The following is an 18,713-nucleotide window of genomic DNA, read 5'->3' on the forward strand; positions in this document are numbered from 1 at the left end:
AAGGAGAAGCACGGCTTTGAGTGGCAATTGTTTCTCCTGCAGATATTTTTCTATGGCAGGGCACAGCACTTCATTCACCCACTCCGAAAAAATAAGCCTAGTCACCCATGCTTTTTTATTAGACTTCCACATCACAGACAAACGGGTTTTCTGCACATTATACTGTTTGAAAACCCTTGGATTTTCAGAATGATACACTAGCAAGGGTTTAATTTTTAAATCGCCACTCGCATTTGAACACAGCACAAGCGTAAACCTATCTTTCATAGGCTTGTGTCCAGGCAAGGATTTTTCCTCCTTGGTAATATATGTCCTCTTAGGCATTCTTTTCCAAAACAGTCCTGTTTCGTCACAATTAAACACTTGTTGCGGTAGGTATCCCTCAGCCTCTGCAAACTCTTTAAATTCGTCAATAAATCGTCCAGCGGCTGGTTTGTCTGAGCTGGCTGCCTCCCCATGCCTTGTAACACTATGGATACCACTTCTCTTTCTAAATTTTTCAAACCAGCCCCTGCTTGCCTTAAACTCTTTCTTTTCTGCATCACTCGTTGCAGGGGTCTTCTTTAGAAGGTCTTCGTGCAACACCCTGGCTTTCTCAGAAATAATGGCCTCCGAAACACTATCACCCCTCAACTCCTTGTCGTGTATCCAAATTAATAACAACTTTTCCACTTCTTCAAGTATTTGTGGTCTTTGTGTCGTTAATGTTCTTACTCCTTTTGCCACATTAGCACTCATAATCTTATCTTTCTTCTTAAGTATAGTGCATATTGTTGATGTCGCTTTGTTGTACTGCCTACAAAGATCAACAACACGTGTACCGTTCTCATGCTTTCGAATGATCTCTTGTTTCTGCTCTATTGTCATCCTCACATGAGCTTTCTGGCCTTTATCCTTACCACTGGCTTTCTTGGGACTCATGGTGAGATATATAATAACAAATTGTATAGACAAATCACCAAAAATCCAACAAAACACTGAAAATTCACGACAAGAATTGATGTGGGGGTAGTCACTGCGCGCGAGACAATGGTGAACTGAGGGGCAGCGGGGCAGAGGGGCGACGATCGCCGAACGACCACGCGCTAGGTCGGCTGTACGCGTATCAACAAACTCGCGTTCAAACTCGACTCCCGAAGTAACCATCGCCTTCCGAGACAAATTTTTGGAGTAAATACACCTCGCCTTCCGAAAATCTCGCATACAGGGACAATCGTATTCCGAGGTACCACTGTACTCCTCAAGTCACTTGTGTTGTCCTGTTGTCCTGTCTTGAGTACTGCTCAGTACTCACTTCCCCCTTCAGAGCAGGAGAGGTTGCTGAAATAGAGGGAATACAGAGAACATATACGGCACGCATAGATGAGATAAAACACCTAAATTATTGGGATCGTCTCAGAGCTCTCCAAATGTACTCTCTAAAAAGGAGACAAGAGAGATACCAAATAATATACACATGGAAAATACTGGAGGGCCAGGTTCCTAATCTACACAGTAAAATAACAATGTACTGGAGTGAACGATAAAATGCAGAATAGAACCAGTGAAGAGCAGAGGTGCCATGGGCACAATCAGAGAATACTGTATAAACATCAGAGGTCCGTGGTTGTTCAACGTCCTACCAGCGACTATAAGAAATATTGCCGGAACAACCGTGGACATTTTCAAGAGGAAACTAGATTGTTTCCTCAAAGGAAACAATCTACAGTGGTACCTCGCATAACGAATTTAATCCGTTCCATGTTCGTCATGTGAAACGGATGTCATACAAAACGAGTGTCCCCCATGTAACCAGTGTGATGCACTGTGTTTATTGTGAAATTTCCCCAGTGTGCATGACATCAAATGTTTCCCAAAATATAATTTTTCTTTGTAAAATGATAAATTACCGTCCCTGAACATGTCTATGTAAAAATAATTACCAAATTCCACTTACTTTGGCTGTGAGGGCGTGGACAAGGTGCGCTGTGACGTCATCAGGGGCTGGTCGCCCGTGTGTGAAGCTCCCAGACAGGTCGCGCAGGCCATTCAAGCACCGCGTGTTGCCACAAATATATTTTCAAATATTTTTTCTATGCATTTCCAATGCGGTTTTATTTGTTTCTTTTATCGTATATGATGCATATTTGTGACCTTTACAATATGTATACAGTAGAATGTTCATAATTTTCCATGAAACTGTGATACATGTGTTAGTAATGTGTCCACAATAAATGTTTATTGTCACAATATTACGTGGTAAAAATTCACTAAAATTACAATATGTACAGTTTCACATACTATTTACACAGTAACACACTGTATTACACACTCAGTACTTTGGAGGTGCATAATAGTCAACGAAGTAGTCCATGGTACACACAGTGCGACTTTGCTCTTCTTGCACCAGCTACAGATAGATTTTTGTTTCCTGTTTCATCGTTCTGTGTGCTTGCAAATAACGCACTCGCGTGCACCCTTGGCTTTAGTACTTGTAGGTTGTATGTAGCCAAGCTTGTAAAGTATAAAGTAGTATTGAAACGATTATAGGAAAAGCTCAATTTGTAAGGTAGTCTTGAAAAGATCGCTTTGTAAGGTCCCACACAGGAAGAGATTCAGCTAGCCTCAAAGAGTGTCCATCAGTCAGGAAGAGATTCAGCTAGCCTCAAAGAGTGTCCATCAGTCAGGAAGAGATTCAGGTATTCTTGAAAATATCAATGAACACCACCACCATGGAAGCCGCTAACACTGTTCATCTATGCGCCTTGTATCAGATGCATCATCACTGAACCCAGAAAACGATTCATCTATGTATCATCTATATACATTAGAGATGGCAAGGGTGGGGCTCAGCTATACCTGGATACGCTCGCTGTATCATCCTCATAGGTGCTGTATCACTGGCATCCGACCGTTGTGTTAAGCCCTTATTGCACCTAGCTTCACCAATGTTATGACCCTTATGTACTTCAAACAATAGGGTCTGAATTGCACCGACTGAGCACAGTCTTTCAACACCGTGTGGGACAGGTGTTTGAGAGCCAGAGGCACGTGTGCCACGAATGGTTGCTCACGCACTACTAACCCAGCCAGCAGCCCTTGTCTTTCATATTCGTTATAGCAAAAGGTTCGTTCAGTGTTTGTTCGGTAGGCTGCTCCATTATGACAATCTTTCTTTGTTTCAAATGTGTTCCATTTGTTTTGTATTTGTCACTTACATCTCAATAATGGAGCAACCTACCCGACAAACACTGAACGAACCTTTATGCCATTTGTCCATTTTTCAGATTGTTTCAACAGTTCTTTTATTTTATTTTTTTTTTTTTTTTTTTTTTTTTTAAGAAACATGGAGCAGCCGACCTGTAGACCACCGAACGAACCTTTTTGACATTTGTACTGGTTTTCAAAATTCTTCATTTTTTTATTATTTACGTTTTTTGTATGTAAGAAACATGGAGCAGCCTATCTGCCGACCACCGAACGAACCTTTTGCTATAAGACAAATGAAAAATAAATATTGAACACATTTGAAGAAAGGAAAATGTTATAATGGTTTATTCAGTGTATGTAAGGTAGGCTTCTCCATTATTGAGACGTAAATGACAAATAAAAAACAAATGGAACACATTTGAAACAAAGAAAGATTGATTGTTATAATGGAGCAGCCAACCTGCCGAACACCGAACGAACTTTTTTGACATTTGTTGTATATCGGACATTTCATTTCTTTTTTCCTACAAAAACGTCAATGCTTTGCAACATCTCAGCAGTCACCCTTTTATATCCCAGCATCATTAGCATCTTTAAACAAGAACAACATAATTTATGTGCATCGTCGGAGGCGTCTAAGAATGTGCAAGAAGCAGCGCGGCGACCCCACCATGCGGTGTTGACGTTACTCAAACCAGCGTTCGTCATACGGGACGATTTGACGCCGATCGGGCCGTTCGTTACCCAAAATAATAGTCTTTTGGGGCAATCGTTATGCGAGGTACCCCTGTAGTTTCCTTTATGTGGGCCTGCGTATGTGGGCCTGTGGGCCGCTCCAAGCAACAGCCTGGTGGGCCGCTCCAAGCAACAGCCTGGTGGGCCAAACTCTCACAAGTCAAGCCTGTCCTTGGGCCGGGCTTGGGGAGTAGAAGAACTCCCAGAACCCCATCAAGCAGGTATCTCTCCTCCGACGCAGGGGTTTCTGCTCTTTCGGTCCTGGTGGACGTTTTGTTTGTTTGCAGCTATCTCATTTTTTTCTGGCAAAGCATGAGACGGCGGGGTTCCGAAGGGGTCCGTGGATTATTGATGGTTGGCTGGTCAGGCCGAGGGTGCATCATGTTTTGTGTCCGGTTGTGGCTTTACGCCATTATCTGCGCTCCTCGAGTTCTGTGCTCAGGGATGCACATTAGATTGATCCGATATCCCTCGTTCCCTGTTCTGGGGTTCGGATCTCTCAGGTCGTTCACCAGGCTTAAAGAACATCAACCATGATGTTCGGAAGTTTGCAGCTCTCGCTGCTGTTTTTGGGAACATACCTTGGGTCACACCCATTTATATCTCGGTGGTCCTCCACTAAGCCGGGTGCAGCTTTAGCAGTTTGTTTGGTAACTAGGGTGCCGGTTAGCAGTACCCTACCTGGGCTTCCCTTAGCGAGTTTCGTGACTAAGCACCCTGGGAAACCCTGCAAGGGCTCTTTGGTTTGATGGATGCAATCCCTGGGGTCCCCCTCTCACTTTGTACGAGTTTGAAGGTTGCTCTGTCCCCTTGTGTCAGAGTGACACTCACTGGTTGTGCCCCTGTCATGCTGCCAGTTGGGTCGGTGACACCTTCGACCCGGAGTCCTGTGAGTTTTGTTCCTTGTTTGTACTGCAATTCACCCAGTCCACTGATCATGATCTTTGGGTGCAGGCAGCTTCGGCGTTACATGCTCGATTTAGGTTGCTGCAGGGCGCTAGGTTAGTTGCTACCCCGGATGCCCCAAGACTGCTCCGTTTTTGTTATAGGGACCCGGATTTGGGGGGTGTTAGTTTCTTCGACTTTGGTTCGGTCTGCGCTCCCTTGTTCTTCCCCTTCTGTTGTTTGTCGTAGTTCTCCCTTCCCTTCCCCTGCTTCCTTCCAGATGCTCCGAAGCATCTGAGGGTTTCGGAGTTGGGACAGGGTTTAGTTGGTGTTGAGACTTTAGCAGTTTTGGGGATGCTCCTTCCAGTGTGGCGCTGGAGGCATTCGAGCATATTCCTCCAGCCGGAGCTTCTGGGTCTGACCAGTGGGCACCCTTCGTTCCTGCTTTTTCAGCTGCTCCTGCCAATTCTTTTGAGGTAAGGGAACTTGGAGGACGGCTCGACCCCTGGTCCTTTTGGGGAGGTTCCAAGGGCGGGGGAGGGGGTTGACTTTGAGGGCCTTGGACCCCGCTGGACCAAGCTTGGGTTTTTGTAATTACCCAAGTTGAACTTTGGACTGCGAGACCGTGGAGGACGCTCCCACAGCTGGGCTACAACGGCTTATGAAAAAAAAAAAAAGCCAGCCAGCCAGCCAGCTATGCGATTATCTTGAGATGACTTCGGGGCTTAGCGTCCCTTGTGGCCCAGTCCTCGACCAGGCCTCCTTCTAGTTACACATCCCCAGGAAGCAGCCTGTAGCAGCTGTCTAACTCCCAGGTACCTATTTACTGCTAGATGAACAGGGGCATCAGGATGAAAGAAACATTTTGCCCATTTGCCTCCACCTCCACTGGGGATCAAACCTGGAACCTCAGGACTACGAATCCGAAGCGTTGTTCACTCAGCTGTCAAAGATGCTCGCACTCTTTACTCACGCCTGGCCCCACAATTTGTGGGCCGTTTAGTTTGTTTTGTGCGGCCTGCAGTGGCATTGGGTAGCCCCTCCTCCTTCGAGGGGTTTGGCAGGGCAGGCCTCCTCGCCTGCGCTCTGACAGGTCATCTCAGAGTGGGTTTACTTGGGAGTGGTCGAAACAACCTCATCCCTCTGGTGGGTTTCCAGCCTGTTTCCGGTTCAGAAACGGGACTGCGCAGACCTCAGGTTTATTCCGGACTTGTCCCATCTGAACCCTGTGGGTTTATTGCCCTTCTTCTTGGATGACTACTGTCCCTGGTCCATCTGTTGGAGCTGGGCACTTGGATAGTGTCCCTGGACCTCTGGGACGTGTATTGGCATGTCCTGATTCATCTGGGGTTCAGGGACTGGCTCGGTTTTGTTGTGGAGGCGTCAGGGTTACCGCTTTCGTTGCCTTCCAAGCAGCTTGAATCTGGCACCTTGCATTTTCACACGCCTTACCCAGGTCGTGGTGGCTCGTCTGCGTCTTTTAGGAGTTTGGGTTCTGGACTACCTCGACGACTGGCTGGTTTGGGCTCCCAGCCAGTCCGCATGTCTGCTTGCCAGGGATTTGGTTCTTTCCCAGGTCGTCATCTCTTGGCTGGGGTTATGTGACCATAATTCACCAACCCGGCCAGAGGCAGTGGGGTCCATCCTTCCGCCGGGCACACTGCACGGTACGGGAGTTTGCGGCGGTGTGGATGTCGCTTCGAAGGGTTCGGGTCGCTCACGGATTGATGATCAGGCTCTATTTAGACTGCGACCCGGTGGTTCATTGCCTGAACTGCGGGGATTCGATTCGGTCCTTGGCTCTTTGGGGCTGGTTGCTTTGGGTGACTCATCTGTTGAGTTCTTGGGGTTTGGCTCTCCTGACCGTTCACGTTTGGGGGATGTCCAACGTCCTGGCGGATGGCCGGTCTTGCACATGTCCTCAACCACTATTGAGGACATATGCAAGACCCATCTATGTTCATTCCCGTTCACGGAATGAACAGTCAACGCCAACTCGTTAAGTTTGCTCTGCCGGATGTACGGGGCTCCTGGAGATGGACCTTTGGTGTGGTCTCCCGGTATATGTGGAGCCTTTTCCCAACTACAAGGCCATCAGGGTTGATGCCTTCAGGCAGGACTGGTCTGGGTAGGGGTTACATGTACCTCTGCCCCCCGGTTCCACTGTTACTCCAGGTCCTAGCTTGCTTTTGGACTTACCAAGGTAGAGTAGCCTTCTTGGCCATTTGATGGCTAGCCCAGCCTTGGTTTCAGGCGCTGCTTGCACGGTGTCTGAACCCGAGGGTTTTCCCGTGGCTCTGCCTCTTTCAGCAGATTGGCCCATTCTGTTACGTGGCTGGTTTGCTCTTCTCGAGTCTTCGCGTCTGGTCCTTCTAACTCGAGTCTATCACCACTTGTATGGTGAGCAGATGGCTTCGTTGCTGGTGTCCCACCTGTGTGTTTCACACAGGTGGGACACCAGCAACTTCTTGGGCTTCTCCGAGGCCGGATCACCTTCTTTAGGCTTCTCCGAGGCCGGATCACAAATGAATAGATGGAATAAACGAATGATTTAGGTCCGATAGCAAAGCTGGGGAGTGTACTGTATATGGATAATCTTATTTGCTTTATGAGCTATCGACATTGTTGTCAACATTTTGTGTTCTCTTCGTTCAGTCAAAATTAATTAAATCATTGTGTAATTATTACTCTTAGTATTTGTACCTTTCAAATTCTTGATGATATGTGGTGGAATTTGTAGGATATTATAAGTTGTTTCTTCTACAGGTCCAAAATTGCTTCAGAAAGCTAGACCAGACTTGATTCGCAAGTTCTCTGGTATAGTAAAAAGTGCCGAAGAAGTGATCCCCAATTACTTATACCACTGTAATGCTCAAGATCCATCGTAAGTTAATTAAACAATTTAGTGTACAGTATTTGGCATCATTGATGCATATTAATTGAATGTTATATGTATAGTATATTGAATTTTTTTTTACCAGTGCTTAGTTTATCATGTACATAATATAGCTAACATTTGTCATGATGCTTTACCACCATGTTGTGCTGCCTTAAAATATGACATTCCCATGTAAGTTTGTAAATGAGAAATGTAGGAAAATGGAGAAAAAAAAACATCTAGGGGCAAAATCGACAGGTTCATAGCATAAATGCGACAGTACTTTGTTTGCACTCACCAATAAGAGTAGTCCTGATCGTTGACCGGACCACACACTAGAAAGTGAAGGGACGACGACGTTTCGGTCCGTCCTGGACCATTCTCAAGACGATCGTAAGAATGGTCCAGGACGGACCGAAACGTCGTCGTCCCTTCACTTAATAGTGTGTGGTCTGGTCAACATACCTCAGCCACGTTATTGTGACTCATCGCCTGCAGTAGTCCTGATCCACTTCTCCCTCACACCCTCACTGCTGCTCTTCCACCCTCACTACTGCTGGTCTCCCTCCCTCCCCCCAGGTGGCTAGCTTAGTAGATTGCCAGCCACAGATAGCCTGGAGAATCTTCATTTAATTCAATAAAGCATTCATGAAACAAGTATATTTATAACTTTTTATTTTCCTAATAATATTACTAAACAAAATTTGTAGCCAAAAATATATATGATGATGTGCATCTAGAATTTAAGAAACAAATCTGGCTAACGCAGTTAAGTGTGATAGGCTTATCGGATTGAGCCCGCCCCTCCCCAAACACCGACAGACCTCCCTCCCATCCCCCTACATCCCATACACACGCTTTGCTTCAAGGTCACGTAGTTCAACTGTCCATAATTCATAAGTAAAAATGTATTTGTTTAATTAATAAACAGGAATCAATAAAACATGTTAATGATTATTAATGTATCGTAATACTGTACACTTAAAACAAAAATCAACATAGCTGTACAATATTTATGCCATTCTAAGATATAAGTTTTAATATGGGTGGAAGGCTTTGGTCACCTGGTGCTTTGTCAACGAATTAACACGCTGACTTCGCTAACTCGCTCCTTCACTGCCTTTCCGTTTGCCTCCCTCCCTCCCTGCTTGCCTGCATGCAAACTAGGTCATCTTCCACCCACCTTCCCACCACCCCGGGCCGGCGTGAGGCCTGGCGGACCTCTTCCTCACTACCCGAACTTAGTTCGTGAAGAGTAAAACCTCAACCCCAATCGGGAAATGAACTTTCGGATAACTTAAGTTCGCAAACCAAGTTCAGTGTGTGGAAAATTGCTATGATCAAAATTATGGGGCTCATATATGTGACATACTGTATTAGCGTGCTAATCCAGACTATATGGGAAGTACACCTAGCCGGATTAACACTTTTCCGGATTAACGTACCTTTTCACCGGGAAGTCCAAAAGTGACCATTTCCAACAATTTTTATACCACAAACAAAATAATTTGTAATACTGAACCTTTCTTTACCCCACACGCTATAATTAGTGTGTGGGGCTGGGTGGGTGGTTAGTTGCTTGGTTGATAGGTGGGTGAGTGGGCGGGCAGATCATGTATGTCAGACACCCACCACACCCACCCCTGACACCCACCCCTGACACCCACCCCTGACACCCACCCCTGACACCCACTCCTGACACCCACTCCTAACACCCACTCCTAACACCTACCCCATACCTTCAATCCTGACATCCACCCTTGACACCCACCCCTGACACTCCTGCCACTCACCCCTGACACCCACCCTTGACACCCACTCCTGACACCCACCCTTGACACCCACTCCTGACACCCACCCTTGACACCCACTCCTAACACACTCCCCTGACACCCACCACACCCATCCACCCCTGACACCCACCCCTGACATCCGCCCTTGACACCCACCCCTGACACTCCTGCCACTCACCCCTGACACCCACCCTTGACACCCACTCCTGACACACTCCCCTGACACCCACCACACTCATCCACCCCTGACACCCACCCCTGACATCCACCCTTGACACCCACCCCTGACACTCCTGCCACTCACCCCTGACACCCACCCCTGACACCCACCACACCCATCCACCCCTGACACCCACCCCTGACATCCACCCTTGACATCCACCCTTGACACCCACCCCTGACACTCCTGCCACTCACCCCTGACACCCACCCTTGACACCCACTCCTGACACACTCCCCTGACACCCACCACACCCATCCACCCTTGACACCCATCCCTGACATCCACCCTTGACACCCACCCCTGACACCCACCCCTGACACCCACCCCTGACACTCCTGCCACTCACCCCTGACACCCACCCTTGACACCCACTCCTGACACACTCCCCTGACACCCACCACACCCATCCACCCCTGACACCCACCCCTGACATCCACCCCTGACATCCACCCTTGACACCCACCCTTGACACTCCTGCCACTCACCCCTGACACTCCTGCCACTCACCCCTGACACCCACCCCTGACACCCACTCCTGACACCGACCCACTCCCGACACTCACCCCTGACACTCCTGCCACTCACCCCTGACACCCACCCCTGACACCCACTCCTGACACCGACCCACTCCCGACACACACCCCTGACACAGACCCACTCCCGACACCCACCCCTGACACCCACCCACTCCCGACACACACCCCTGATACCCACCCACTCCCGACACACACCCCTGATACCCACCACACTCATACCCACTCCTGATACCCACACCCACTCCAGCCTCCCTGCTTGACTGAAGCCTCCCAGCTTGCCTGAACCCTGCCTGACTCTCTCCTTTTCTGATGGTGGTGTACATTGAGTGCTAGGCTCAGCATTTCGCTTGTCTTTCTCTCAGTGGTAAAGGTTCATATGTTATATTCTGCAGCAAGTTGACCCTTGGTTTTGGAGAGAATTTTAGACTTCAAACTCTTTATCAGTATACGCTAATCCGGCTAAATATCCCCTAGTCCGGCTTTTATGGACATTTTGGCCGGGTAGGGAGATAATTTTATCCGGCCACGATTTTTGCCAGATTGAGTGTTTTCCGGATTGGCGGATTCCGGATTAGGTGTTTCTACAGTATCTATTATATTCTACGATCAATCAAACAGTGCTTTTGCTGATATTACACTATATACACAGGTTGTATAAGTGTGTCCTCACTTGAGCAAACTATATGGGGCGAAGCAGATTCGTTCCAGTGCGGAATTCATTCCATCCGTCCAGCCCCTTCAAAAAAAAAAAACCTCCAACCCCAAACCCCACTTTTTTTTCACCTGACTCACAAAGGGAGTCCTTGCTAGTGCTGGTCCTGTAGGCCTACTGTGAAACCGTACCAAAAACTTTTGAATTTTAGTTTGTTTCTTAGTTGTGTGCGGCTTCATTATAATATCTTTCATGCCCTTTAGGTGTCGATAAGCATTCCACGTCACCTGATTTTTCAGGCATCCCTGTTTACAGGAGTTGTAGCTGATGTGTGGAAAAAGGCTAACATAGTTCCAATCTACAAAAGTGGAAGCAGGGAAGACCCCCTTAATTATAGACCTGTATCATTGACAAGTGTAATAGTCAAAATATTGGAAAAAATAATTAAAACTAAATGGGTAGAACACCTGGAGGAAAACGATATAATATCAGACAGACAGTATGGTTTTCGATCTGGAAGATCCTGTGTAACAAACTTACTCAGTTTTTATGATTGAGCCACAGAGATTTTACAGGAAAGAGATGGTTGGGTTGACTGCATGTATCTGGACCTAAAAAAAGGCTTTCGACAGAGTTCCCCATAAGAGGTTTTTCTGGAAACTGGAACATATTAGAGGGGTGACAGGTAAGCTTCTAACACGGATGATAAATTTTCTAACTGACAGAAAAATGAGGGCCTTAATCAGAGGCAATGTATCGGATTGGAGGAATGTCACGAGAGGAGTACCACAGGGTTCAGTTCTTGCACCGGTAATGTTCATTGTCTACATAAATGATCTACTAATGGGAATACAGAATTATATGAACATATTTGCTGATGATGCTAAGATAATAGGGAAGATAAGAAACCTTGATGATTGTCATGCCCTTCAAGAAGACCTGGACAAAATAAGTATATGGAGCAACACTTGGCAAATGGAATTTAATGTGAATAAATGCCATGTTATGGAATGTGGAATTGGAGAACATAGACCCCACACAACCTATAAATTATGTGAGAAATCTTTCAAGAATTCTGACAAAGAAAGGGATCTAGGGGTGGTTCTAGATAGAAAACTGTCACCTGAGGACCACATTAAGAACATTGTGCTTGGAGCTTATGCTACACTTTCTAACTTCAGAATTGCTTTTAAATACATGGGTGGAGAAATACTAAAGAAATTGTTCACGACTATTGTCAGACCAAAGCTGGAATATGCAGTGGTTGTGTATTGGCCATATCTTAAGAAGCACATCAACAAACTGGAAAAGGTGCAACGACATGCCACTAAGTGGCTCCCAGAACTGAAGGACAAGAGCTACGAGGAGAGGTTAGAGGTATTAAATATGCAAAAACTAGAAGATAGAAGAAAAAGAGGCGATATAATCACTACGTTCAAAATATTAACAGGAATCGATAAAATTGATAGGGAAGAATTCCTGAGACCCGGAACTTTAAGAACAAGAGGTCATAGATTTAAACGAGACATAGATTTAACGAAAGAAAGCTGCCGGAGAAATATAAGAAAATTCACTTTTGTAAACAGAGTGGTAGACGGTTGGAACAAGTTTGGTGAGAAGGTGGTGGAGGCCAAGACCGTCAGTAGTTTCAAAGCGTTATATGACAAAGAGTGCTGGGAAGATGGGACACCACGAGCGTAGCTCTCATCCTGTAACTACACTTAGGTAATTACACCATTCACACCATCCCCCACACCACTCACACCATCCCCCACACCACTCACACCATCCCCCCGCACCACTCACACCATCCCCCACACCACTCACACCATCCCCCACACCACTCACACCATCCCCCACACCACTCACACCATCCCCCACACCACTCACACCATCCCCCACACCACTCACACCATCCCCCACACCACTCACACCATCCCTCACCATCCCCTACACCACTCACACCATCCCCCACACCACTCACACCATCCCCCGCACCACTCACACCATCCCCCACACCACTCACACCATCCCCCACACCACTCACACCATCCCCCACACCACTCACACCATCCCCCACACCACTCACACCATCCCCCACACCACTCACACCATCCCCCACACCACTCACACCATCCCCCACGCCACTCACACCATCCCCCACACCACTCACACCATCCCCCACACCACTCACACCATCCCCCACACCACTCACACCATCCCCCACACCACTCACACCATCCCCCACACCACTCACACCATCCCCCACACCACTCACACCATCCCCCACACCACTCACACCATCCCCCACCATCCCCCACACCACTCACACCATCCCCCACACCACTCACACCATCCCCCACACCACTCACACCATCCCCCACACCACTCACACCATCCCCCACACCATTCAAACCATCCCCCACACCACTCACACCATCCCCCACACCACCGACACCATCCCCCACACCACTCACACCATCCATGGGGTGTATTGAGGCAGCAGGCTTGGTAGCGTCTCATTCAACACGCCCGACAAAAAAAAAAATAGAGGCTAGCAGACTTCCTAACCCCCTAATACATCCCCCTCACTACTGACACACACGCCCATTTATTATGCATTCTTCATTTTGAATAAGGAATATGATAGAGGGATGTGTTACAAGCCACTGAAATGGTAAAATTTTCGCTCTTAATTTTGTGAAAAGCATCGAGTGTAGTATCGAGGTGGCCATGTGGTGTGAAGTCAGCAGTCACCATAATTGATGATTGGTTAACAGGTTTTCGCTCACACGATCCTGGACCCCTCTTCCCCCCAATGACTCCAGTAGCGACACCCCAATTGTCTTAAAAATTCTGTGAAAAGGAAATGTGTTCCAACTGTTTAAAATACTGTATATATCACAATTTTCACCATTATTATTGCTTCAATATGAATTTTTCTAATAAAAAGGCTATTTTCAGTGTAGATAATGTGGTAATTAACATCATTAAATTGACTCGTGGCATCTGACGACGAGAGGAGAGGAGAGTGAGTAGTCGCTGGTCTCTGGTGGTCAGGTGCAGGAGGGAGGGGGTGGGGGCTGGAGGGGGAGAATTGAGGCGCCAGTCACATGTTACCTTTACAGCCTCTACTACCACCACTATTACTCCAGCTTCCCTTGACAACCAGCCTTTATTGACACCACAAGGTGTGGGGGAAGGTATGAGTGGTGTGGGGGATGGTGTGAGTGGTGTAGGGGATGGTGTGAGTGCTTCCCTTGACAACTTCTACCACTGACAACCAGCCTCCCATGAAAATACATAACTTACACCACTTTCCCCTTAACAATAAACCCTAACTATTGACACCACTTGCCCCCTGACAACAACAACTCTCACCAATGCTCCCCCTGACACCATTTTATCACCATTTCTCCCTAGAAATAATGGGTAAGGGTAATAAAACACTGTATAACTGTTTACACATTGGTGAATCATAGTTAATGACAACAAGCTCCGACGCTTGGCCTCGGTGACCACTTAGATGAACATTTCTCGCTTAATTGAACATTTGTATGTTCCACTGAACATTTGGTACCGAATTCAGTTTGTTTGGCTCTTCCGAGAATTTGATAGAGCGGGGTTCGTTAGACTGAGGAAGCACTGCCCTTGTGTGTCAGGGTTATCATCTCTGGGGCGTTCAGGAACCGCTCCCGTAGTTCTTGCTGCTCGGCATTTGCCTCGCCATTGGGGCCAGCTGGGGCTTGGGGCCCTTGTTTGGCCTTGGGTAAGGAGTGGTATTGTGCTGGTTAGGGCGTCAAGGTGTTACGCAGCCTGCCACCTAAGCGGCGACCGGTTCCTGTTGCCTCTGGGGATGGTGTACTTTTGCGGGGTTTTTCTTTTGTTTTGTCTTTGTTTGCCTGGTGGAGGTTCTGCCTCGTGGGTCTATAGTTCACCTGGTATTGTTTTGGTGGCCCTCTGCTAGGCCCCCGTGCTTGTACACGTCCCAGGGGTTTTCAATATTATCATTTACCCCTTGTTTTGTTTGGGTTTCTTAACTGGTTAGCAACACCTTGCCCGGACTTCCCATAGTTGCTAACCTACGGGCCCTGGAAACCCCTGTTGGGGCTCGGGGACCCATGGATGCGTCTCTCGAGTTCCAACCTGCCTTATGCGGGTTTGAAGGCTGCAGTGTGCCCTTGTCTCAGGGTGACAGTCACCTGTTTTGCCTCCGTCATGCTGCCTATTGGGTCAATGACACCTTTGACCCGGAGTCTTGCGAGTCATGTTCTCTGCTTGTGCTCCAGTTTTACTCTGAGGATGTTCCTGTTAGGGTACAGGCAGCATCAGCGTTGCATGATAGGTTTAGGTTATTGCAACGCGCTAGGTTGGTTTCCCACTCGGATGCCCCAAGGCTGCCCCATTTTGGTTTTAGGGACCCTGATCTGGGGGGTGTTAGTCGCTCTGGCTTTGGCTCCTGCCGTGCCCCCTGGTCCTTTCCCTGTGGTTCTTCCTGCACCTTCCCCCCCCCCCCCCCCCTGTGTCCAACTTCAAAACATCTGAGGGTTTCGGCCTCGGCACAGGGTTTAGTTGGTAATGAGACTCGGGCTGCCTCGCGGGCTGCCCCATCCGGGTCGGGGACGGAGGCATTTGAGCCGGTTCCTCCTGCCGAGGCTTCTGGGTCCCACCAGCAGACCCCCTTCTCGTCTGTCTTTTCCCTGGACTCTGCCTTTTCTTCAAGGGGTAGAGGGTTTGGAGGACGGCTCTGCCCCGGGTCCCAACGTGGGGAATACTGGGGCTGGGGAGGAGTCAACCTGGGGCCCTTGGGCCCCCTTTGACCCCGCTTGGGTGCTTTTGCCTTCCTCGTGGGGCTTACTGTTGCAGGGAGAGGGATTTTTTTATCCCTCCCCTTCCCTGTATGAGTATGATTTGGGTTCGGCTCCTCCCCGGGTTCGGTTCCGGGCGCCTTTGGGTACCTCGGATCCATCTTTCCAGAGGTTTTCTACTTCCCGTATCTTTGCGAAGGTGGCTCGGGAAGCTCTTGCTGCATACCTCTTGCGAGACCCGGGTAATGCCTCTGCAATGGATCCGTCCTCGTTTGAGTTCGGTTCTTCTTCCCATTTTTGGGTGTGTTTGGAGGTTCTGGAGTCTTCCTGGCTGGAAGACTGCCCTTTCTTTTCGTTGGGGGCGTGGCATGGGTTCTGTTGGACCCACACGCTTGATTGGCGGGAAACTTCTACATTTATGCAGGTTTACCTGGGGGGCGAGTTTGAGCACCTTAATGCGTGCTTGTTCGCTCCCGTGCTTTCTCGAGATGTTGGCCTTTTCCAGCTTCACGTGCAGGTTCCTCAACTTTCGGCTTCGTTGGTTGCAGAGGAGTCGCGCACCCGTGGGCATTTGGCTTTGGTCCTGCGTTTCTTTTCCCTTCTAGAGCTGTCTTCTGCTTGGCTTGAGGAGGATGTAGGAGCGTTGAGTGAAGGGCCTTTGCCTGGGGCACTGACTTCTGCAGCTAGGGCGTCGGCTGCACTGTTGAAGTTCTTTGCGCCCATCCTGAAGGAAGCGGTGTCTCTGTTTTTTGCTTCTCGCCTCGTATGCTGTCAGGCAGTGCTCGCCCCCTCATTGGAATCCGCTTGGGCCCTGGCTCTTAGGTTTTTGTCTCCGTTTTGTCCGTTGCTGTTTGCAGAGGCTGCGGTCTCTCAGTTTGGGGTCGCTCGGGGATTGACCATTCACCTCCATTCGGACTGTTCTCCAGTGGTTCATTGCCTGAACCGCGGGGGTTCTCTTCGGTCCTTGGCTCTTTGGGGTTGGTCCCTTCGAGTGGTTCGTCTGCTGGATTCTCGGGGTTTGGCTCTCCGTGCGGTTCATGTCCGAGGAGTGTCCAACGTTCTGGCGGACGGTCTGTCTCACTTCCATTTCCTGTCCACGGAGTGAATGGTCGACGATGACTCGTTTTGTTGGATCTGCCAGACGTACGGTCTCCCAGATGTGGACCTCTTCGCGTCAGCGTGGTCTCGGCGTTTCCCAATATATGTGCCGCCCTTTCCCGACTGTGAAGCGTTTGCGGTGGATGCCTTTCGGCAGGACTGGTCGAGGTGGGGTTACCTGTACCTCTTCCCCCCGATCCAGCTGTTGCTTCGGGTTCTGGTTCGGCTGGAAACATTCCCAGGGAGAGTAGTCCTTGTAGCCCCTTGGTGGCTGGCCCAGCCTTGGTTTCCGGTGCTATTGGCTTGGTGCCTGAACCTGGGACGTTTCCCGCAGCTCCGCCTCTTTCAGCAGGTCGGTCCTATCTGGTACGGGGCTGGTTCAACCTTCTCCTCTGCTCTTCGCGTCTGGTCTTTTTGACGAGGGTGTATCGCCATTTCTATGGTGATCAGGTGGCTTCGTTGATGGTGTCCCACCTGAGAGCTTCGTCTCGGCGACAGTATGAAGTTTCCTGGCATTCTTTTTGCCATTTTCTTGCTCTTCATAGGTTGTCTTGGACTTTCTTGGCTTTTTCAGAACCGTCATTTGATGCCTAATACTGTCGCCTCGTATCGTGCGGTGCTGGCGGAGCCACTCAAGCTAGCATTCGGGGTGGTCATCACATCCACCTCGTTCCATAAGCTTTCTCGTGCTATGTTTCACCTCCGGCCTGTTCATGTGCTGCCTGAGCCGTCCTGGTCCTTGGACAGGGTGCTCTCCTATCTTTCCTCTCCTCGGTTTGTGGTGGCCCCTTCGGCTCCAGATTGTTTTTGTTGGCATTGGCCTCTGGGGGTTGGGTAGGGGAGCTTCATGTTCTCCTCCGGTGCAGGGGTTTCTGCTCTTTTGGTCCTGGGGGTAGGTTTGTCCATTTGCATTCTACTCCATCTTTTCTGGCATAGAACGAGACAGCTGCTTTCTGGATGGGTCCGTGGGTCATTGATGCTTGGTTGGTTCGGCCGGGGGTACATCATGTGTTGTATCCAGTTGTGGCTCTTCGCCGTTACCTGCGCGCTTCAGCTGGGGTGGCTGGGGATGCGCTTTGGGTTAATCCGGTTTCCCTCGTTCCCTGTTCCAGTGCTCGGGTCTCCCAGGTTGTCCACAGGGTTATTAAGTCTAGCCAGCCTGCGGTCTATGCTTGCGCCCATGTCTTTCGTTAGTTTGCAGCTATGGCTGCAGTATTCGGTAATATGTCTTGGGCTCATATTCGTGGATTTTGGAAGTCGAACAGGGTCCTGGCTGCCCGTTATTTGGTGAATGTACCTGCTCCTTGGTGTTCTTGTGTTGCTTTGAGTCGCAGGTGGCAGCCAGTTGTCTCGATTTCGCGTTGAGGAGTTTGTGGTCGCCGCCTCCTAGGTAAGTCCCTATTTTCCTTCTCTTTGGGTATGTAGCTCCAGGGAGTCGTAGGGGCTCCCCACAGAAAACCAGCGTTGAATGTAATGAAACGCCATTTTCTGGGTGAGTCCCGGAGGCTCCCTGGCTATCCTCTCTCCCATCCGGTCGGCGGGTTTTTTTTCGCATTAGTTGAAGCCTAGTTTCCGAACTGAAGGCAGCCGGCGCTGTGAGGTCGGGGCGCCCCCTCCCCCTCTCGGGACAGGGAGAGCTGCGCGGACGACCGGCGTAGCAGTAAATTATGATAATTGCTTGTTTGCTTCTTTCCTTGGGATTGTAGGGAGTTTCTACCTCTGTTTTTTTTTTTTTTTAGTTTCTTACCATGTGGGGTTTGTTTTGTTATGCCTACCTTTCTGGGTGCCTAACCCCGGTCGTTGGCAGATAAGGAAAAACCCCAACCACAATGGGGTTTTCTAGGGCCATTGCTCCCTTAAACCTCTCTGAAGGGGCCAGGTTCTGGCGCTGGTCCCTGGTAGGTCTGAACTCCTTA

The 18,713-nt window shown here is 48.9% G+C and overlaps 1 protein-coding gene across 1 annotated transcript in view; it reads left to right on the forward strand.

Annotated features, from left to right (window-relative positions):
• Positions 1–18,713, forward strand: part of LOC123762744 ((Lyso)-N-acylphosphatidylethanolamine lipase) — a 76,495-nt gene that overhangs the window by 43,556 nt on the left and 14,226 nt on the right. Inside the window, exon 6 of the mRNA XM_045749498.2 lies at positions 7,576–7,693. Coding sequence (XP_045605454.1) covers positions 7,576–7,693 — 118 coding nt within the window. The remainder of the gene's footprint in view (positions 1–7,575; positions 7,694–18,713) is intronic.

Source organism: Procambarus clarkii, chromosome 27, assembly GCF_040958095.1.
Source record: "Procambarus clarkii isolate CNS0578487 chromosome 27, FALCON_Pclarkii_2.0, whole genome shotgun sequence".
In the NCBI taxonomy this organism is placed as follows: domain Eukaryota; kingdom Metazoa; phylum Arthropoda; class Malacostraca; order Decapoda; family Cambaridae; genus Procambarus; species Procambarus clarkii.